This window comes from Cygnus atratus, chromosome 3 (assembly GCF_013377495.2).
Source record: "Cygnus atratus isolate AKBS03 ecotype Queensland, Australia chromosome 3, CAtr_DNAZoo_HiC_assembly, whole genome shotgun sequence".
Classification (NCBI taxonomy): Eukaryota; Metazoa; Chordata; class Aves; order Anseriformes; family Anatidae; genus Cygnus; species Cygnus atratus.
Window position 1 is genome coordinate 88,168,140 of NC_066364.1, and position 22,723 is coordinate 88,190,862.

General features: G+C 56.6%; 2 protein-coding genes across 5 annotated transcripts in view; one reads left to right on the forward strand and one right to left on the reverse strand.

Annotated features, from left to right (window-relative positions):
- Positions 1-13,508: 13,508 nt before the first annotated feature.
- On the reverse strand, positions 13,509-21,831 carry MRPL14 (mitochondrial ribosomal protein L14). The gene is made up of 3 exons (XM_035557428.2): positions 21,732-21,831; positions 15,762-15,855; positions 13,509-14,166 (listed from the first exon to the last, which is right to left on the reverse strand). Exons 2-3 carry the CDS (start codon positions 15,833-15,835, stop codon positions 13,803-13,805), a joined length of 438 nt encoding a protein of 145 aa, XP_035413321.1. The 5' UTR covers positions 15,836-15,855; positions 21,732-21,831; the 3' UTR covers positions 13,509-13,802.
- TMEM63B (transmembrane protein 63B) overlaps positions 21,749-22,723 on the forward strand; it is a 37,414-nt gene continuing 36,439 nt past the window's right edge. The window contains exon 1 of one of the 4 annotated variants that reach the window (XM_035557389.2): positions 21,749-21,925. The gene's annotated coding sequence lies outside the window, so the exon portion shown is untranslated. Of the gene's footprint in view, positions 22,054-22,723 lie in introns of all 4 variants that reach the window. The other 3 variants (XM_035557368.2, XM_035557397.2, XM_035557374.2) reach the window with 3 other exon arrangements.

Consider the following 22,723-nt stretch of genomic DNA (forward strand, 5'->3'; position numbering starts at 1 on the left):
GTTTCGAAGCCGGTGAACGACACGATGCCCAGAAAATCACAGGGCCCCTGGTGCTACCAGGATATCCACAGCAGGTCCTCGCACCAGCTGCTCCCACCGCAGGTGACAACGGTGCACGAGGTGACAGCCACCGAGCCACTCAGCCAGTGCCATGAGAGGCGACACCAAGTGCCACGGTGACCAGCGCCCCGCAGCCAGGCAGCTCTGAGCCATATTGCTAAACCTAAACAAACACTCTGTACGCATCAGCACTAATTCATTTTCCCCATTTTTCCTCTTGGAGGCTCTTCCAGCAGCTGCAGCTGATTTCTGCTGGTGCCCAGCGCGTCTTCCACGGGACCCCCCACCGTCACGGTCACCGAGAGGGTTCCCAGCCTGTCCCCTGCAGGACGATGTCCCCTCACAGCCCTTGGGACACGCCGGGAATGGGCTCCTCCCATGGGTTCCCCCGATGGTGCTGGGATCCCCCGAGCCAGCATCATCGCACCGACAGCCCTGTGGCCAACCTGTGCCACCTCGATGGGTGACAAAGCCGTTCAGCGGCGCTGACAGCCCCCTGTACTGTCAGGATGTGGGGGCCCTGCACATCGCACCTACCCCACACCGGGGACATCGTGTGTCCTGCGGTCCTGCTCCAGCACCTCTCGGTGCTCTCGGTGCTGGCTCCCGAGCACCGACCGGGGCCAGCTCACGCGGGGAGCACAGGGTCACCCCCGTGCCCTTGGCTACCCCAGCTGATCTCCGGAGAGGAGGGGTGCCACGACCACCGCCCCCTCTGCCAGCAGCATGCCCCGGCCACGCGCGCTGCCGGCACGTCAGGAGACTTGTCACCCGCTTTGTCCCCGGGGCTGGTGAGGAGCAGCACGTTCCTCCGCGGCCGCCGAAGCCACCTCATGACGCTGGCACGCGTAGCTGACAGCAGGCTCGGGCGGTGCAGCAGGGGACAGCCAGCGCGGCCGTGTGACAGGCTGGCTGCTATTCCCGGTCCCCAGGGAGGCTGGGGGACTGTCACACGCAGCGAGAGTCACCCGGCGGCAGCGCACGAGCCAGGTGAGCCCAGCTGTGGTGTCGGCAAATTCCTAATGAGCTCAGCGTGTCAGACCGGCCAGCTGCTCACGGCCATTAGCCGAGGGCGACCTACGTGCCGGGCAGCTTGTGCTCCCCTGCTCCCTGCTTCCCCAAACCCCTTCCATCTCCACCCCACGCAGGTGCTGACCCGCAGACAGACAGACGGACAGACGGACAGGCGTGCGCCACCTCCCCACCCTGCTCCAGGGGACGTCTGCAGGCACGACACCTTGCTGAGCGCTTCCCAAGGATGCAGAGCGGTCTGGGAGCAGAGCAGCGGTGCAGAGAGGTGCCTTCCCCACCGGGGAGGCTGCGGGGTGCTGCGGGGCATCCCGCAGATGCGGAGGGCAGTGGCCCCGCGGCCTCGGAGGCTGCGGAGGCCCAGCTTCCTTGGCAGGGAGCTATGTATCTTGGAGCTGCTCTCCCCGCAGCGGTAGCTGGAGTTGGTTGTGAATACTTAGCTGGTTTCATGTGCAAACAGAGACTCTCCGGAGCGTCAGCTCTCCCGAGCAAGGCACCATCCGAAGGCTCGGCAAGCACGCGGGGTGCCCCGCAGCCCCACAGCGAGAGCAGCAGCTCTCCCTTGCTCCAGTCAGGCTCGCCGGGAGTGCCACGGGGTGCCCCGATCCACCCGCTTGCCCCCACTCCACGCAAAGGATCCTACGGGATTTAGGGTGTTGCAGAAGCGCGGATCCTTTTAGGGCGGCACGCAGAAACACCTCGCAGCAGACCGCAATGCCATACAACTGGTTTGGACAAGGGGTGATGAAAAATCCTGCATCCTGCTGAAACTGCTGTGGAATTTAGGTCAGGCAGGTGGAAATACGTGGGCTGGAGCGGGATCGGCAGGCAGGAACCGGTGCCCAAACGGTGCTGAAGGTACCACAAGACCTACAAGAAGCCGTGGTTCCCAAGGAGGCAGGATACCACCCACGGGCACCCCGGCTGTGCCAGGGGGCAAGAGCCTCGTCCGTCCTGAACGTGGCCATGCTGAGGCTTTCTGCGGGGTCTCTCGCCCACCCCACAGCCTGGCCCTGGTCCCCTGCACTGTGGCGGCACCAGGGATGTGCCCCAACCAGGAACCAGAGCAAAGGGCTGGAGGGAAAAATGATGCTGAAGCTTCTGCCCTGGAGAGGTGCCCCTCTCTGGGGTCTTCTCCAAAGCTCCCCCTGAGCATTTTTGTACTTGAAGTTCTCCCGAGGTACAGCCAAAGCTGTCCCTGGAGGAAATTTTACACCCCTGCGATGGAGTGAGCAGAGAGGATGGGAAAGCAGCGATTGCTCACGGCTGGTGCCTGCTGGGGACAGGCAGGGCAGACCTCTGCGCGCACGGAGGACAGGATCTGGGGTTAGGTGCTGCAGCCGCTTCTGCTCCTCCATCGCGCCCATCCCACAGCTGTGCCAGCAATGTGCTGGAAATCCCAGCAGCAGCTGGAAGCTACGGGCCCATGCAGTCCCAGGTGATGCCTCAGAGACCCCCAGGAGCCTGAAGAAGGAGGGTTTTCCTCTCCTTATCTCAAAGCACCGAGCACTCCTCACCCCCAGCTCCTCGAGCAGCGAAGGGCAGGCGCTTTCTGAGCTGCCTCTCCCGGCTTTCCCCACCGAGGGGGACTTCTGATGCAGGTGGGAAGCCGGGGGCAAGCAGGATGGGGTCTGCGAGCACCGCCAGGGCCTGAGGCAGAAGCTGCAGGGCAGGGGGATGTTCCTGTGAGAGGCAGGACGCGGAATTGTGCCCCCCAGCCCAGCCCTCGCCTTGCCCAAACCTCCCCGGGGGGTGCACGGGGAGCATCCGAGCAGGCCCCCGGTGCAAAACCCTTGGGGTTGGGCTCAGCCTGAGCGAGGCTCCTGGGGGGGGCTGGCCGGGACCCCAGGGCTGCCCCCCAGGGCTGAAGGGTGCGGGACAGGAGGTGACAGAGCCGTGGTGGCATCTCGGCGAGGACACCTTAAAGTGGAGGCCCGCGGGCTGCCTCCCGCCGCCCGCCTGCTCCTCCGTGCTCCTCGCTGGGAAGCAGCTGACTCGGGGCGGCTGCCAGCGCTGCTGGCTGCTGGATCCGGCCGCTGCAACGTGCAGCCTGACATGTAAACCCGGGCAGGCCTATGCTAATGGCTGGGGGAGGGCGCCTGGCGCAGGGGCGAGGGGGAACGGAGGTGGAGGCCGGAGCCCAGCCAGCAAATTCCCCCCCCCCCCCCCCCCCCCCCCTCCCTCCGTCCCTCCCTCCCTCCATCACCGCCTCCCCACGTCCATCTGCCTCCCCTCCTCCTCCTCCTCCTCCTCCATTCATAAAATCCGGGCGGCACTGCCATCTACCGTAGCGTGTTACAGCCACCCCGCCGTCCCGCTCGGCCTGCAGGCAGCCCGGGAGCCCCCCCCCAGCCCCATCGGACCCCAGCCCACTCCCTGCAAGCCCCCATCCCCACGGTGCCCCGAGGGGCCCTCCAGCCACCCCTCCTCGTGTCCCCCAATGAGCCAGGGGTGCCCCACAAAGCATAAAGTTGGGGTCTCCCCATCCACCCACCCACCCATCCACCCATCCATCCATCCATCCACCCACCCACCCACCCACCCACCCATCCATCCATCCACCCATCCATCCATCCATCCATCCATCCATCCATCCATCCACCCACCCATCCAGCCATCCATCCATCCATCCATCCATCCACCCACCCATCCATCCATCCAGCCATCCATCTGTCCATCCTCCCAGCCCCTCAGGCCTGCCACGGGTGGAGCTGGGGGGTCTCCCCGCCACCCCCTGGGGCAGCACGGCCACCACCACCACCCACCAAGCAGCTAGGAGCAATAGGGCGGTGGAGATGGCAATCTGCCTCAGCTCCCCGGCCTCCAACTTGTAGGAAACCCCTCAGCTCTCGATTCCTGGCACTGCCTGGTAACCACCCAGTCCTCTCCCGAGATGGGGAGGTAGGGGAGGTGAAAGCCCAGCGGCTCGTGTAATGAGCCCAGGGCCTGAGGCTTTGAGAAAAAGAGAAGGCTTTTGAGGCTGTTGAGAAAAAGATGGAAGTAGCACGTGCTGGCCAGGACAGGGATGGGAGCTGGCCACCAGCCGTAGCCCCTGCTCAGGGAGAAACCCCCCCAGTGCCAATCTGCCCCTCCATGAGCTCCGTGGTCCGCAGCGGGGCGAGCAGCAGCAGCTCCCTGGCTGAGCCCATGCCCTGGCAGCGTCTCTGCTCACAGCAGCCTCCCCAGGCCCACCGAGCTCTTTGTTCACCCACGCTCCCCGCCCCGGGACCGGAGCCAGGGGAGCGGGAGAAGGGGAAGGTGGCGAATTTGGAGCAGCCCAGCAGAGCAACCCGCACGTGGGTCAGCGTGTGCGGTGCGTGCGCAGGTGGGAGCGCTGGCTCTCGAGGCTGAATGGGGAGCACTGTCTGAGCATCTCTACGGGGAAGAGAGAGAGGGAGAGGGAGGGAGAGAGGGGGAGAAAAAAAAAAAAATCTTGCGAGTGCAGCGTTTGCAAAATGAGCTGGCGGTAAATAGCTGGAGGATAGACAGCGTCTCGGTACGTGAGGCGCAGCACGGAGAGCTGCACCTGAGCGAGGCTGGGCCGCTGCTCCCTCCTGCACCGCGCGGCACCTACCGATGGATCCTCCCCAGCTCCCCCTCCTCCGACACCAAAACCCAGCGGGAAAAACGGGTCCCCCCCCCCTGCACCCGGAGTGCCCACAAAGCAAAAGGCTGGGAGAGGCAGGGCTGAGCTCGATTCATGGTCCAGCTCGCGTGTGCCTCCGTTGTGGGGGGCATTCGGCGGCACCAGCCTCATGGTGACGGGGGGACCCCCGAGCTTGGCCTCTCCTTGTGCTAGCAAGTGCCGAAGCCTCTTTGTTCCCCTCGGAGGGCAGTGTCCTCCTGCGCTGTGCAGCCGCAGGCTGAGACCCAGCACAACTCGTCCCACCTCGGCACAGCAGGCGGGATGCCTCCCGGCAGACAAACGGGGCAGGACCCGCACAGCACCTACAAAACGCGGCACCCGCAGGGAAAGGAGCCACACCATCGTCCCCTCGCAGCGAGGAGCACGCAGGGCTCTAGGTGACACGGGTAACAGCTGGCTATCCGCTATTTCCCCAGCTTCGCCCCCCCGGGAGAGCAGTGTCGCGGTGACCCTGCCGGCCGGGGCCAGCCGGGAGCGCGGTGCGCGCAGGGGGACACGCGGGACGGCGACACGCGGGGCCGTGGCCGCCTCCTCCGGGCTGGGCGCTGGGAGAGCGCTGCCCGCAAAGGCCGGCATCGCCTGACACCGTGCGGCCGCCGCCTGCCTTGCAGCCGGCCCGGGGAAGCCTCTTGCGAGGAGACACGGCCACGCCGCGCGTGGGGACGCGGGGACGTGGTGGGGACGCGGGGACGTGGCGGGGACGCGGAGGGTGGCTTGGCTCAGCTCCCCGGTCCTCTCGCGGGCTCATAGGATGCGTCCCGGGGGCTGACAACCCCTAACCCTGCATTTACAGCCCCCGAGCTCGGAGCTGGTCACCCCCAGGTCGTCTCCCAGGTGGGCAGCCAGGGGCTCCTCCCGTTCCCGAGCCCTTTGGCGGAGGGGCAGGGATCCCACCGGCTGCTTTCTCTGCACCGACTCCGGTTTCTCCGAACTGGCTGCGGTTCAGAGAGATTTCGGTGCGATATTCTGCCCCTGCACGTCCCTCTGGCTGGAGCCCAGCGGGGAGAACTGAGACGTTCGGCCAGCACATTTCAAAGAAAGGATTTTAATTAAAAAGATGCCCTGGTCAGCGGGGCACAGGTTTCTCTGGGGATGTGGGGAGGAGGAGTGAGCTCGGCGAGTGGTGTGGGGGAAATTTGTGGCTGCCCAGGGCCAGCTCTGGGCTTGAGAGCTTTGCAAGGAAAGCAGCAGGATGAGGTGGTGCCTGCGGGCACTTCCCATGTGCCCGGTGCTCCACGTGCGCCATGTGCACCACCACCATGGGCAGGGTGCTCCCGCAAACATCTGCAGTGCCCTGAAAGCCCAGTGCAAAGCAGGGGGTTCCCAAAGCATTTGCTGCCCCCCGATGTCAGCCCCTCTCAGCAGCCTGCCAGGGGGCATCTGGGCTTGGGGAGGAATCAGGCTGGGGAAGTGTGGGATGCCCATGGACTGGGAGGCTTGAAGGAGGGCATGGCCCTCGTGTGCATCCTACAGAGCCAGGCATAGTTTGGCCTCTTGGGTGGTTCCTCACCCCCCTGGGGGAGCTGTCACCTTCCCATGTTCCTGGTACGTTGCCGGGATGCTCCTGAAAAAAAGATCCCACATTTCAGACAAGGCAAGGGGTGTTTCTCTCCAGAGGAGCCTTGGCCCGTGCCACTGATGGCTGTGAAGGGCCCCATTTGTGGTCAGTGCCGGTGAGATGGAGGGAGAGCTATGGAAGGATTTGGCCGCCAGGATGGCAGGGGATGGAGGTGCGAAGCCACAGCGCCAGCCCTCGGAAATGCCTGGTGAGGTGCGACATCGCGAGGCAGCGAGGAAAGGGTGGGGAGCGACTACGTGATGCTTCGCAGGGAGAACTGATCTTATTAATAAAAGCTGCTTCTTCCCAGGGTCTTGATAATCTCTCCTGCTGCAGATTATTTACAGCTGTGGAATTTAATACTCCGATGAACAAAGCTCCCCAAAGCAGAGAGGGAGCGGGCTGTTAACCCTTCTGCGCAGCACCGGGCGCTTTCAGCTGGGGTTTTATGTCTCAGTGCCTCTGAGCCAGCAGCTGCCATAGCCCCACCACATCTCTGCACCCTCGTGGCCAGTATCTGGGCCAGGCTTATCACACAGACGTGGCTTCTTGGACAGAGCGGTGCCTTAGGTACGTCTGATTTGGAGGGAGAGGGAACGGGGTGGGCTGGAAGCACAGCCTGGGGAAAGCAGGGGTGAGCGGGGTGCGTAGGACTGGTTGGGCATAGGGCCTGAGCCTGGTTTGAATGGTTTGTTGCTGAATGGGACGGGCACAGGAAAGCAGCCAGGGTGAAGCAAAGGGATGGAGAAGGCTCAGATATTCCCCAAAGACCACGCAAGTCCTTGGTCCAGTACTGAGCAGCACAGTTTAAGGAGTCACCGTAGCATCTCTTCTGCAAACTACATAACTATAATCCCAGAGGTGATACACAGCCCCTGTCCATCCCACATATCCCAAAAAGCTCACCCACCTCCTCACTAGCCTCTACTTGTCAGCAGTACCCGGCCTTTGCAGAGCACCAGGGCAGTTTACACCTGCCCCGTGTGCCTCCTTGGTTATGCAGTCCCTTTGCTCTCGACTTGCAAGAGCCCCTTTCCCACCTGCGTGATGCAAGCTGGTGACACAGCGAGGGTCTCCCAGGGCTCTTCCCCATCCTTCGGCCACCCCACACAGCTGGAGTTAGAGGTTGTAGAATGGGGATGAGCCCACCTTCAGGTGGTCCAAATGTTGCACGGGACAGTCCATTAACTCTGCATGTCCTGGTTCTTTATAGTCTTAAGGTTTGCTCGACTTTCAGCAGAAACACAAGATGCTACCTGCCAACCCTGAGCAGAGCATCTTGACATCGAGTTTGCTAGCAAGCAACGTGAGATGCTGTCAGCACACTGAGCGGAGACACCAGCAGGTTTGGAGACCCCCTCTTGAAGGCGGGAGGCTTCTCTTTCCTCCCTGTCCCGGTGCGTGAGCCAACCAGAAGGGAACTGCCTCTGTGGGTCTGGGTCTGATGCCCCTGAGGTCCCTGTCCTTAGCTCACCTGGCTGCAGGTGAGGTCCCCTCCTCCGCAAGGCAGAGCCTAGGTACATCAAGGGCGAAGTGGCAGACCGGAGAAGCCAGTTAAACCAGCTGTTTGCTGCTGTGAGCATCACAAAACACAGATTCAGGGCTGCCCAGAGCTGTCTAGGGCCTCCTGGAGGAGGGCCAAGAGCCGAGCATAAACCTCAGGAAACAAGGGCTGAGATAACATCTACCGTCCTACCACCTCCTCTCCTCACTTCGTCTGCTCGTCAGAGCAATGGGTTTTGTGCTGTCGGTGAACCCCATCCTCTCCCACCACCCTCCCGGTGGATGGGGATCTCCAGGGAATGCATGGGGTGATCCTGAGCTGAGGTTGGAAGAGGAAGGCAAACACAGATTTGTCTGGAGCAAAGCTCAGCCACCTGGGCTGCACACAACCAGAGCAATGAATCCTTTAAACCTGAGAGATGCAGCTAATACAGGAAAGCAGAGGAGCCACATGGGACGACAGGGTCCAACAAGCGGCCCTCCAGAGGAGGTTTGGTTCAAACCTGCAGCTTGCCTCAGGAGCACCCCGGTACGCAGCCCCATAGCTTGGGGCTTGCATGTTTGTTGTTAGAACCACGTTAGGTGCACGGAGCTTATAGCCTTCAGACATTTCCAAAGCAAGCTCGTATTCCAGAAACCCAAGTGACAGCCTGCCTGTGGCATCCACACCTCAATAACTGGGCACATCACTTCCCAACCTTCTGGGGAAGGCGTGCATATGATTACTGCCATGGAGGTGAGTGTCCAGTTTGTTTCAAGCTGCATTAGCCAGTTACTCCTGCTGGTGTCCTGGAGCAATGAGTTCCGTGGGGTAACTTGTGCTACGGGTGACAGAAAAAAAAGCAAAAAAAAAGCAAAAAAAAAAAGCGGATTTTCTTTCCTCTGCCAGCCTGTTTGATAGGATGTCACCTCTACTGCTCTCTCAGACAGGGAGAATGGATATGCCTGATGTGTTTTCTCCACCTCCTTCTTTTTATCCTTCTATCATGAGCCCTCGTTAATCTTCTTTCTCTCCAAGCTAGACACTCTTGAGCTTTCCAATTCTATTTTCTTGTTAGAGGGTGTATCTGCGAGAGGCATAGGAAAATTCCTGTCATCTACCCCTGACAGCTTCTGAGATAAGCTGACCAGCCCAGCATGCGCTAGTTCATTGAGGTTCCACCGCTGATTTATGCAACAGCATTAAGAACATACTCAGTATCATTCACCACTGCATTCCTTACGCTTGAGAAGCTTACACCCAGAAAATGAGTTTACAAGGCTGCCAGGGCAAGTGTCCTGCTCCTGCGCATCCTCCTGGTGCACCCTGTGCCTCCTGCCTATCCCCAGCAGTAGCTGCGGGATATGAACAAATGCAGCCTTGGCTCCCGCTGCTTCCCGGTCCTCTTTGCTCCCCCTGGGTGGCACAGCCACATCCAGAAGAAGAGCAGGAGGTGGCAGCCCTCTCTCTGCTGCTCAGAAGCATCATCTGCTCATGCTGGCTGTGGGCACAGAGACCAGACCCACATCATGGTGGCAGCTGGGCGGCGAGGGTCGTGGTCCCCGAGAGGAGCAGGACTGGGTGGCTAGGTGGAAACTGAAGCCATGGCCCCCCATGGGACCACTCCAGCACCCACCTCCTGCTCTGGGACGTGCAGCTCACTGCAGTTTCAGGATTTAGCCCCACTGACCGCCCTCACCCCACCAACCAAGGGCTGGCTACAAGTCCAGCAACTTGCTTTTGACCAAAGTCCAGCCTCCAGCTGTGTCCCCCTCCTCCCAGCCCCGTAAGTCCCAGCTGCCATCCCCAGCCCTGCGGCCCATCTACCCCACTGGCACAGGGCCACGAGCCAGGGCCGCCTGTCTCCCAGCCTCTGTCTCCCAGCCTCTGTCTCCAAGCAGATGGAAGACATCAGCTCCCCGCGGCATCCCTCCGCGATAATCTGTCTCGCCTGCTTCCTTTCGGGACACCCCTTCTCATGGCCAGCTAATCCCCTGTATTTGCCTGTCTCCTTCCAGGCCCTGGAGCTCGACAGAGAGTCCTGCCCCACATCTTTTCCGGGTGAGCATCTCCACAGAGGCCATCTCTCCCTACCCACACAGGACGCCCCAAGAAGACCACTGTCCCCCACCTCCCACCAAAGAATGTCTGGACACCAAGTCCTGGCCATCACCCAGGGAACAGGCACCCTTGGAGGAGCTGAATCTGATGCAAACCCCACATCTGAACACAGGGGAACAGGCCCCTGGGCAGGGCTGGCCAGGGAGGCACATTGGTCACAGCAGTATGTCCTACGGGCAAAAAAAAAAAAAAAAAAGGCCCTTTGAGGGCTCTGGCTTCTGGCTTCCCTTTCTCTCTGCAGCGGCTCACAGCTCCCCCAGAGGCTGCTCAGGAGTTGAGAGACTGCCTCCTCAGCACCATCCCCTGCTGGGCAGTTTTCCCATATAAAACCGTTTTAATGGCAGAATAATGAGCACAAACAGGGAGCAAGGAAGGAGAAGACCGCCGGCCGCCTTCAAGGAAAGGGCCTGCAAGAATTGCTACCCCCAGAGGCAATCAGATTGATTTCCCAGCGGGGTGGAAGCTGAAGGAAAAGCCTCCCCTCGCAGGGCTCCGCGGGCCGGCTGGCAGAGGAAGGATGCCGCAAGATGGAGCCCACGAAGCCCCACAGCCACTGCTCGGGAGGCTCAGCACGTCCCGAGTGGAGCGTGGGGCAGGCCACACGCCCCCAGCAAGCTGGTGCCACACAAGATGGGGGACCTGCAGCATGGGGCCTGCTCAGATGAGAGCCCCTAGCGAGAAGGTGCCGCAGGCGAGCGGCTGGGGGTTGCCGAGCACAGGCCTGTCACCACAGGCCAAAAGTCTTGCTGAGGCCATCGTCATGCCGTCAGGAAAAGAGGGGTACAAGCTGCGGGAGCTGCTCTGCGGGATGTGCTTAGCTTAGCTGTCTGCACGGCTGCTCATTAAGTCCCCACGTGAAGGATTTAGCTCCACGTATCAGTTTACTTACAAATAAAGCGCCTCTCCGCGCTTTAATCTCTCGTCTGCTCCATTGTCTTCCCTGCTTCCTCTGGTGCCCTCTCCCCATGAACTTTTCCCCTGTGAAATGCTGGAAAGTTATTAGCAAATATTCTGTGAAATATTTAATATCCAAACAGCAGGGTCCGTGCATCCCATGAGGGACTAATAGTCCTTACGTCTAGGATAAGAAAAACAAGAATTGTGTGTAGGCGCCCGGGTCCTACCAGGAGACTGTTTCAAGGCTGGAGTTGTTGCTAAGAAAAAAAAATAATAAAAGTAACAAACAAACAAACAAATCCCACAGTAAAATAGCCCTTTAGGTGAACTACAAAGGGGGTGAGCTGGTACCATAGGTACTGGGGTGAACCTCTCTTCCACTTTGTGGTGGCCTTTGCACAGAAACTAAATACCTGGTACAAGTGGCATTGGCAAGTAGATTTTTCAGCCTTAAGTGAATGGAGGCAATTTTTCTTTTCTCAAAGAAAAGATTTTGGGGAGATCTATTCTCCCACTTGTTAATTGTCTTGTGATTTGCTTTTAAAAATACACAGGTATTTGTTTGTGTGGTTCTTGGGGTTGGGGGACTTTCAAAGGTTGAGGAAGGTTTTCTAAAGGAAAAATGCAGAGCTGTTAAGTTTCCTAAATATGCATAAACACATACACTCTTTTTTTTTTTTCCACTCCTTAGCCGAACTTTGGTAGATTTATCCCCCTGCAGCTGTGCCCAGTAGCATGTCTGCCCCTACAAAGTTTCTCAGTTGCCAGGATGGGCCCCGTGTACCCAGCGCTCACCACAGCCACTTAGCCCTGAGATGCGCCTGGACTGATTTTGCTCATGAAGCCAAAGCCACGCTTTTCCAGGTGGCTTTGTGTTGGGAATTCCCAAGTATTTCCACTTCTGATAACAGCAGGTTCACATGCATCCTCAGGAATTTAAAGGAATCTGAGGCAGATGATGAACAGTTTTGTTTTGTTTTGTTAAGTTTGACTCCGCTGTACTTCATAGCACCCCAGTAAAATCACACAGGTAACAGCCGGACACAAAGACAGCTCCAGCTGCTCACTGAACCGGGGCAGGACCACAACCTGAGCAGCTTTAGGGAGTCCCATCTTCGCAGGGAGAAGACTTCAACGCCCAGGCTTGCAGAGCACCTCTCCAACAGCCCCGGCTGCAGGGAGCCACTAGATGGCCGGCGTGCACGCCCAGGGACGCTCAGCCAGCAATTGCAGCTTCTTCTAGGAAATAAAAGGGGGGAACCCAGCCATGCTCAGCTCGTTCACTGCCCCGCCTCGCAAAGCAGCATCCACGTCACCTCCCAGCACAGAAAGTCTCTCCTTGAAAGCGACTGTGCTCAGACAGACTGGAAAGACTGACATCAGCCGGGCGTGCATCTGCTGTGTCAAGCAGGCGGGCTGAGGGCTTACTGGTAATGCCTGTAGGGCCTAGGAGGGTTGGGAGCAGCGCATCCAGCATTCACTGGCCCACAGACAGCAGCAGACAAATAATGTGCTGCAAGCAGCAGCCAATTTTGTTTTCTGCACCAAACTGAGCAGCCCGTAGGCTTGGGTCCCTCCAGTTCACAGGGAAGTTGTGCTAAGGAGAACAGTGCCACTACTTGCAGGTTAAAGCTAAATTTAAATGCAAAGTATTTACACAATGCATTGCCTGAAGTAATGGAGTAGGAGGAGGTGCAGGGCTCTCATTTTTCTTGGACGATTTGGTTTTGACAGGGACAGTGGGGAGCACAGGGCAAACAGACCTGCCAGGAGTAACCAGTCACATCTGGTGTAGTTCAGCACTGCTGTCTCCAGATCCTCTTCTGCTCCTGAAGCCAAAGCCACGCTGATGAAGTTTCCCAGCACAACGGGAAGGGGAGGACGAGGCACAAGCAGCTGCCATGGCCATCAGATCCATAAAGAGCAGGCTCAGGGGTCCAAAGCAAGGCAGCCTCCTGCCAGCTGCATCTCCTGCCTCCCCTTCCCCAGCACTGCTATTTCCATGTCCCTTTACCCATTGTGAGCAACAAGTTGCTCTGCTTGACTCCATTTAAAGGAAGCTCTGTGGCTCCTGGACTACAGTTAGCACTGAAAGCAACCCAGCAGCATTTTCCAGCTGCCGTGCCTGAGCTGAGGAGGCACTTGTGGACAACAGCTGGTCTCACCAACCAGCACACGCTGCCTGTTGGCAGTAGGTAACATGCTAGCCTAGGTTCCCTGACGCAGTCCCAAAAAGCAGTCCAAAAGGAAGTTTCTTCCTAGGGAGGTTTCAGTCTGAGCACAGCCCTTGTGCTGTCCAGAGAAGACAAAGTTAATTTCCTGAGGTTGATCCAGTGGAAAGCATAGGCTTCATCTCAAACCTATCACTTTCCCTTTCCCCTCCCACCTCCTCTTCCCCATCCCTGGCATATCCCGTTCAACCACCCACCAGTAAAGTTGTAGGCCATCGTGCTTTCCCAGTTCCAATCTTTCCTAAAGACTTTTTCTCCTAGGCAAAGATGTGGAAACAAACACTTTTACTGAATGTGCTTAAAGCACCAATAGTGATAGATGACACCATACTGCTGTCATCTCTCCTACTCCATTAGATGTGAAGCCATTTTGTAGGCCCCAAAGTCACCCCGCCAGGGACTGGGCTTCGTGCCCTGCTCCAGCAGAACAGTGAACGGCAGAAACAGGGAAAAGAGAGCGTAAGAAGTACAACACAACAAGGATTTTCATGTTCTCATTTTAATGGTTAGAGTCCAAAGTAACACCACCAGAGCAGTTAAGAGTGAAGTAGCATTTCCCAAACACACTGCAGACATTTCCACAAAACAAATCAACCATCTTTTGGAGAAAAACAAGGTATTTCAATACTTAAATTAGTTGTTTGCAATTCACAAACAGGAACAGAAACCATTGATGAATCTCAGCTTTTTCACACTTAACCTTTTTAGGTGAAGGACCCAGGAACAGCTACAGAATTATAAAACATGAACAGTATTGCCAGAAATCTTTTTTAGACCTCATACAAAGTTGCGGGCAATGGCCAATACTTTGGAGAACTCTCCTTTCTGTCGCAGGGTATACGGTATGGGTGTTTTTATTCTAGTCCCTGTCGGATTTCCATTGTCTTCTATGAGTACCACGTTGTTAGAATCAAATCTAGGCATCATGCAAAGGCCAGGCATCTTGTGCCCTACAATCAAAGCCTTCTTCTTTTCTCCTTTGATAGCCAGAAGAATCTTATCTCCTACTTTGCCAACTCCAGTCTTGTTATACACATGGATACATTTTGGTGGCCGGTGGTAGGGCGTGTTCCCCAAGGCGCTGTTGTCCACCACTCGCACACGAGTAAGTTTCTGTATTGCTTGGCATGCTCTGGTGATACTGGCAAGAGACAGGGAAGAATGAGAGACAGATCTCCCTAATAACCCTTGGGGAGCAAGGGCAAACCCAGCAACAGGATCTTGTCACTACACAAACCACTCAGAAGACAGCAGCAACATATACATACCATACGGGTGACACATTTACTGCATTCAGTGCGCTCTTTGAAAGCCAGATGCTACTTTGAGCTTTGCACACTCTTCACTAAATGTCAAACATAAAACAACCGTTCTACTCTGAAACATGACTAAAAGATGGCGTGTAGAGTGGCTTGCATTTACTGTTGTGTTGTGTGTTTTTTTAGCAACTGTGGATGATTCAGTTCAATTTACAAGCAAAAAAAAATGTGATTGCTTCTGCCATAGCCTAGAGGAAGCTAAGATTCAAGATGGGCTCTTTGGTCTTGTAGACACTCCCCAGCAATAAGGACTTTTCTGACCAATCTTTTCAGTGAAATCTATGAGGTGTTCTCACCTTATTCTGCTCTCAGTGAGACAGACCTCTGAGGTCCTGCTGTGGCTCTGCTAAGCTGCTGCCAATTAGAATCTAACAGATCATCACCTTCCCCATGTGGGAGGAACCCAGAGAGCAGCAGTATCTTCTGTATCTGCTTGCAATGTGCAATTATCGGGAGTAAGAAATAACAGGAATACACTAAACGGTACTAAGCTGGTAGATCTGATTTTGAGTACGCTTGGGAGCAGCAGGGATAAGCTGAGAAATAATTCAGCCTCCCTTCCAGGAGCAGCTATTCTTTTATCACAGTTTATGCTCCGCTTGCAAGGCTGTGGCTGCACAGCAGGGAAGGCAGGAGGAAGCTGGAAAGGGACACGAGTGCTGCTGCAGGAAGGAGAAGGGGAAACCTAGGCAGGACCAAATCTACAAAGCAGCAGTAGCTCCTGGGACTACCACACAACCCAGCCCTGGGCACTCTCTTAATCCCCTTTACAGACCACAATCACAGGAACGACTATTCTCACCCTGCAGACTGAAGCCCTTCCGGGAGCTAAATGCTAGAGTGTACCGCACCGAGCGTACCGCAGAATGACCATCTAGGCTTTGTGCAAGGCACTAGAGAACAGAAGTAAATGAATTTAACAAGTTTTAAATGCATTGAGCCTGGAACAACCACCTAAAGAAAAATACCAAAATGGATGGTGTCAAGGTACAAGGAAATCAGTTTTCAGGTTATTCTTGTTCTAAATAGCAGAAATGATAAACTCTGGAGGAATTTTAAACATGTAATTGGCTTTACATCAGCAGGGGCTGGCTGTTGCTTTTTTGCACTTGGCTGAGAAACACAAGCACTTTTATCTTCTGCTTGCAGGCCTCTGCATCACCATCTAAGGCCTGAAAATCTCCTTTCCAGCACAGGAAAAATGCAGAATTCAGACCGTGTTCTGTCTGCCAGGAACCTGCATCTGCTGTTGTGTTTGGGCTCCCTTTACAACCTGCGAAGAGACATCTCTGCTATTTTTTGACTATATTATCCTCTTAAAACTAGAAATACTCTATGTTCTTCTTGATCTACTTAATAGCATCTCTTTCAATCAGGCAATTCTCCCAAGGAAACAAAAGCAGGATTTGAAAATTACCTGAAGTGACGCTGGATGACTGCGCTGCTTAGGTGGGTTAAGGAAAAACCCAACTGCCTGTTCAAGAGTGCCATTTGGATTCTGGTAACACAACCTGTGGAAGAAATAAGAGAATTATGAATCCTGGAAGTAGCACAGTATTTGTTTCACTTCCTTTTTCTTAAGGGAATGTCACACTAGAGTCTCAGCAACTCTTTAGACATTGCAATCCACAGCGCACAGAGCGCTAACGGCATCGTTAGCGTGCCACACAGCAGAGCAAGAGCCTCTGCCAGGTTCAGCAGACAATAATTCAGATGCTTAGACTATGAAGCTGGGTTCAGTAACCCCATACTGCAGTCTTCTGTGCCCAGGGTTGAAGGTCCTTCTGTGCGCTGTGAACCAGGTTAACAACAAACGGGTTTGAGAATTTTGGATGTGAACAGTTTCTAATATAGAGACCGGAGTGACCAGCAAAAGCTACCAGTGTTACCTATAAAACCAAGTAAAAAGCCAGAGACACTCTGCAGAGCGATATCAGAGCTTACACAAGCGAGGTGCTCGACGAGGAACAAAACAGCTCCTCCACCGACGACCCTCGCAGCATACACAAGGTGTTCAGCAGCCTTGTTTAGAGCCTGCCCAGAAGGAACAGCTCCCCGTGCCTTTACGGTGCCTGCTCAGCCCCAGCCGACAGTGCCCCGGCTGCCGCAGAACTGGGTTACAGGGCTCACCTCTGCCTGTACCACGCCCGCCTCCCTAACTGCATCCCTAGCTGCTCCCTAACCTCATTCTGTCAAACTGATGGGGAGCAGCCTGCACGCTCAGGCTCAGCCGCTGCGGCTTATCTGATCCCAGATCACTTTGCCAGACAGATCCAAGCAGGGGGAGGAAACAGCCCGGATCTGGATCCCGTCCTCTTGCAGGCCAGCCCAGGTAGAGCTGCGACTTTCTCTCTGGCTGCAGCCATTGCTGTGACCATGCTTACCTGGCCCTCCGCAGCGTAACCGGCACATGTTCTGCTTCTCTCCTGTTTAAACGTTAAAAATACATTGACCTCTCGTCTCCCTTTGCCAGTTCTGATGAGCACAGGGCCAAATTCCAGAGCAGCGTGTTGTAAAACAGTTTTCTTATATTTTAAAATAAAGCCGATCTAACTTCTCTGGGGGGAAAAAACATCCACAGGGCCTTGCGAGAGACACAGCCTCGGTTGTTCCGACTACAACTGAGCAAAAGCCAGGCTAGATCTTCACTCTCTCTTTATTCTTTTTATTTTCCCCCGGTGTTTGCTTACCTGGGGCCGTGTATATGTTTTAAGGTTTGCAGCTGTCCTGCAGAGCACACGTTACCTGAGAGCTGGACGAGAAGCCCTGGAGATCTGCACCACAGCCATTTTGCAGCAGCGCTCCCCGAGCGAGGCGTGCTTCCTCAGCTATGTGACAAGTCATCTCACCTGTCACCCGGGCAGGTTTGGAACAAAGATCAGCCATAATCAAAGCCTGCATTCATTTGCTAACAAAGCCACGTTGCTGTGGGGCAGAAAATCTCCACATGACTCAGAGCTTCTGTTCAGAGATCACCTGCACTGTTCCCTCTCTTGAACGAGACCCCAAAGAGGCTGCAATTTTGCAACAGTTCCTTGCCTAGATGCGCAGTCCTAACAAAAACAAGGCCCTGCAGTATTTACAGCGTTGCTGGCAACCACGGCCTGATTACCTGAACTTGGTGCTGCTAGGATTCCTAAGCAGCTTCGATTCGGCTCCCTTGCTGTAACCCCACACCCTTCGTCGGCAGGGAGGACAGCAGGTGTCCCGTTCTGCACTTGGGTGTACTGTTTCCCTGCGGGAAACTCAACCCCCGGGTGTAATACTGCTCCTAAATCCTCCAGCATCGCACCGAGGCCTTGCAGCCCTCTAGAAGAACTAGGCGAGCAGCAGCATGTCAGCAGCTCTGTTGTCACTGACGGATGCTTTTTGGGGAGTCCACCATGGCCCCGGCCTCCGTTCCCCACGGGCACCTCCGCAGCAGGGGAGGACGTTGCCTGCTCACCTCTACGTAAGACTGATAGGAGAGGTCTGCTGGCCCCTGAACCAAGGCAGGCACAGGCGCACGCTCTGTCCGCTGCCACAGGGACAGCAACGTCACGACCAGCTCAGCGTGCTCGAGGCCGCGTGCCGGAGCCCCAAAGTGCTGCCCAAACCCTGAACTCCCTACCCGGTCCTGGGAGGAGTCACGGTTTGTTTCTACCCTGTGGCAGCAGTGAAGGTTTGGAGTTACAAAACTACCGGCAGAAGCATCAGCAGCGCTAAGTGTCCAAGGACTGTTTATTTTTCCACATGACTCAGTACCCCCTCACTGCTAGGAATTATTCCTCGGCACATTAAGATGTGTCATACGCTGAGAAACTTTGTATGATTGACTGTTTGGAACGAAGCATCCTGGTAGGAACTGAGTAAACAGGGAGAACGTTTGCAATTTGCAGGAAGGTTCGGGGCGGACGGAAGGCAAGAATGCATCTGTGGCACCGAGCACAGCATGCAAGGGTGCAAGTGGGTTTGCGAACAGTGAATCACACCTTCAGCTATCATAACATGGCAGCTCCCCTTCCAGAAACGAACGGATGATAGTTTGGGTCTGCTTCCAGGCTCTCCTCAGCCAGACCCAGTTCTGCCTCGCTCGCCCCGTGGCTGTGAGCAGGCACTTGATATCCTCTGCCCTCTGTTTCCCCCTGCGTTGAGGAGCTAGTACCAAACCAAGCTCTGAAGGGCACACAAGTCATTCGCTCTGCCACACCGCGTGTGCCACACGAGCACTCAGTCGGTGCCATTATGGAGATGAAAGCCCTGCAGCTGCCTCACACCAGCAAGTCCGAACCGGGCTCCACGAGGAGGCTGCGCTCAGCCCGTGCTCCCTGGGTTTGCTTCCAAAGGCGGCTCTCCCGGACGGTTTCGGTGCTCAGGGGTGGATGGCAAGGGCATCCCCACAACCTTCAAGCACAGGAAGATTTGTAGGAACTCCCACAAGACCCCTGGTGGCACTGCCCAGCTGACAGAGGAGCACGCTCTGCCATGCCCCGGGCCCGGAAACCGGCCGCTGCTCAGCACTTCGCCACCTCCACGCTCCTGGCCAAGGAATTACCTTGCTGGGGACTGCTGGAGGTCGTCTAGCCCAACCTCCTGCTCGAGCAGGATTAGCTTCGGAGCTGTTCACACTAGGCAAGGGCGGCGTTAAACAGCACCTCGGTTCCAGCAGTGGTTGGAGAGACCTCACTTCTTGAAAGCTGAACCTTGCTTTGCTTCTCTCCGCTCCACGTACCGGTTAAAAGCTCGCACGGACTTCAGACCGAGTTCAGAGCAAGATTCAGAAAGGGGTGAGGAATCTGCGCATCGAATATTCACCGAGGCGACCCAATTTCTACTTCGCTAAGTCTGAACACGCAGTAATCCATACAGCAAACATTCCTTTCTGGAGGGCCCTTCAGCATTACCCCATTCGATGCAACAGGCTCGCATCAAATCCGGAAACCGCTCAACAAAGAAACTCTTCACCGGTTTCAAACCTCTGCAAATTGTTTACCCACTGCACTACTTTCAAGTGCCGTACTAAAGCTACCGACTTCACCGTTTTCCCAGGAGATTAAAGGAGTGATTTATATTTACTGCAGGCTGCAGTGGCTTTTGAATGGAGAATTCTGGAAAACTTCATCCCAGGTAACTGAAGTGGGCCAGACACAACATTTTCGTAATCCACATGCAAACACGAGAGTAGACCTCTTCAGGGAGACAATACGAAGCAAGGACATCTTCCAGATGCTGGCTCTGAACCCACGTCGGGGCATGAAGCACCAAGAAAGGAGTCCCGTGTCCCCACAACGCACGTGTCCATCACTTCCCCTGTGCTGGCTCTAGCACGTGCGTCAATCAGGAACTGTTTTCAGCCGGATCAGCACCCCGAGCCACCTCATCGCACAGCCGCACAAATGCTGGACCGAAGGGATGTGGCAAAACACGAGGCTTGAATTTCTCCCTTCACTGGTGACCCAGACTTGCGTTGGCTCAAAGTGAGAACATCTCAAGAGAAACACTGGGAGACACTGGATAAGAAGACTCTCTTCCATTTCAGCAAAATAAAAAGTGCTTCACAACAGCACTCGGTATGAATCTGCACTATCAACACACTCACAGGAGCACTGCAAAGATCTGTCTGAACACTCGATGGAACAGTGAAGGGGCTCTGACCAAGCTTTTAATCAATGGTGCACAGCCTGAAAACCAGTCAAGATGTCATTCTTACCTTGCCTGCATCCTAGAGTAAAAGTACTTTTAAATAGTGCTGTTAGCTGGCGATCCAGTATCGCTTTCCTTTTTAATGAGAAGTTTTGGAAATGACACTTGCTCCCTACTCCCCCATCAAGATCTGTAGTTCTGTCGTCGTTCAGTAATTTCTGTTCCTTCCTTCTGCTAGTAACTCATCCACACAAACCGGCCACAGGGAAAACCAGCGGATGTGCTAAGGCCAACCAGCCAAAGCCTGCTGTCAAACATACCAAATGAAACAGGAAGAAATATTCTTCACCTTAAGAGTAGCAATTTGATCTGAACAGCGCAACAGTGGGAGCCAACGTGCCCTTTATTCTTCTACGAGACCAAAATAGACCTGCTCTGGGCACCGCAAAGATTTGAACTGCATCTGTCATCCATCATTAAAACACAGGAAATAAATCCAAGACAATGTGCACCATGCAAATACCTCACCCCCTGCTCTGGCACTGGGGGTTTATTTATAGGATGCCTGCCAGGGTGAGCTGCGAGAGCCAGCTGGGAGCTACGGCACTCGATCCATCCACGGCCCTCCTCATAAAGGAAGCGATGTGATTAAGGGCTTGGGTGTGTTAAAAATACACAAGATATTCATTACCAAGACATAATTGGTTTTGCATTAATGACAGGCAGAAAGGCCAAGATTCACGGAGGAATTAAGGCTTCTTGGGTTCCATTTATGAATAGGATTAGCTATTAAACAGGATATTTATTGATCCAAGTTACCAACAGCAGCTCATTACAGGTACGTCTGTTAACAGCTCTGAAGGGAAACACACTAACCCCATTTCCACAATCAGGAAAAGCAGATAAAGAAGGGCTGAATACCTGTAACGGCAAACTTACTTTCGATACGTTAAGTATCCAGAAGTCCCAGCTCGAAGGCACTTACGGCTCTTATTGTTCCAGTAGCCGAGCACCTTAATCCATTATATATATTCACATCCACAGCGCTGTACTAAAATAGCAGGGGATTATTGCCAGCGTACCGGCAGGAAATTAAGCTACAGATAGGACAACTTCCTGACTAGGGTCAAAGGCAAGGGGTGGCAGGGCTGCGACCCAAAGGCAAGGGGTGGCCCAGCAGTGCCGCTGTGGCCCCTGGGGCTGGAGGTGCAGCCCCGCAGCCAGCTCCTTCCTTCCTGGTGGATTTCGGAGTCATGTGTGGGTTCAGGGAGCTACGTGCAGCCCCCCAGCATGGCTGAGGTCTGAGGAAGGGGGTCGCAGAGGTGCTAAAAGCTTCCTGTGGCTCCACGGACCTGCCAGGGGGGAGCCTGGGGAGCTTCTGGACCATGGCGGACACACAGCGGGCTGCGTTCAGCGCAGCACCCGCACGAGCAGCAAGCCTTCCCCGTGCTGGCAAGAGCCCCGTCACGCAGCCTCCTTCCCCAAATTCCTCCACAGGCACATTTTGGGGACAGGCAGCCCGGCTGCCGCCCGCACTTCCCGAGTCCCCGTGACACACCGAGGGAAACGTGTGCCCGTCAGGGCGCAGGAATCCCACCCAGCCTCGCCGCCTGACCGCCCCGAAGCCGCGGGGAGGCTCGGGGGGGGATGAGGCCGGGCTCGGTGCCCCCTCCCCGGGCACAAAGCCCCGCGGCGCCCCCTCAGCGCGGCGCCCCTCAGCGCGCACTCCCCCCCCCCCCCCCCGCCGCCCGCCGCCCAGCCCCACCTCACTCCGGAGGCCGCCGCTCACGCTCCCACCGCCCGGTGCGCATGCGCGCCGCCGCCCCCTCGGCCCTCCCCTCGCCGAGCGGAGCCGAAGATTGCCGAGCGGCGCCGAGCCGCCCCCTCCCTCCCCGTCCCGTCCCGGTCCCGGCCCCGGCGGCCGGGGGGAGCCTGGAGCCCGTCCGCGCCTGGCACCGGGTGAGCGCGGCGGGGCGGGGGGCGCCGGCTGCCATCTTGGGGGCGGGCGTGGGGCTTAATGACAGTCATTAGCCCGCAGGACGGCTCCTTCCACCCCGAGCCCTCCGCGGTGTCCCGGTGGGGTCCCGGTAAGGCGCCCCGGGGGCGGGAAGGGGGGGGGGGGGGGGGGCTGCGTGCCGGTAACCCCGGGGGGATCGGGGGTGCCGTGGTCGTGGGGCGGGGGGGGGGGGAGGTTTTCGGGGCGTTGCGGTGCTCCGCTGCGTGCCCTTCTGGCCGCCTGCCGTGCCGGTGCCACCGGTTGGGGCGGAAAGGGAAAAATATCCGCGGTTTGCGCTGAAAAATGCCGATTTCTCAGCTGAGAAATGCCCGTTTCTAAGCTGAGAAACGCCGACTGCTCCGCCGCTGCTCGTTGTTCCCCTCCTCCTGCCCTCTTACAACCCCCCCCCCCCCGGCCGGCTCTGCTGGCTTTCCGCAGCGAGAAAACGGGCTGGGAGCTCGCCTTCGCGGGTCGGCATTCACCTCAAAGGCAAAGCCCCAAACCCCTTCTTCCCAAGAGCGGACAGCCCCGGCTCGGGGCAGCTTTGCGGGGGTGCCGCCGGCCTGCTGCCCCTGCCCGCTGCCCGCTGGGCTTCCCCCGAGCCAGGGGTACCCGGAGCACCCCGCTCCCACGCAGCCCTACAGCCCGCTGCCGTCCTGCCCCCGGTACGGGGCTCGTACCCCGCGTGCATCCTCGTCATGCCGTGATCCAGGAACGCAGGGTCTTGGGGGGTCCCCAGGGGAAGCGTTAGGGATCTGCGC

Excerpts from the sequence above, each read along its gene's own strand:
- MRPL14 (XM_035557428.2), bottom strand. The coding sequence starts at position 15,835 with ATGGCACTCTTGAACAGGCAGTTGGGTTTTTCCTTAACCCACCTAAGC. Across the intron at positions 14,167-15,761 it reads GTCATCCAGCGTCACTTCAG|TATCACCAGAGCATGCCAAG; the intron begins GTAATTTTCAAA and ends GTCTCTTGCCAG.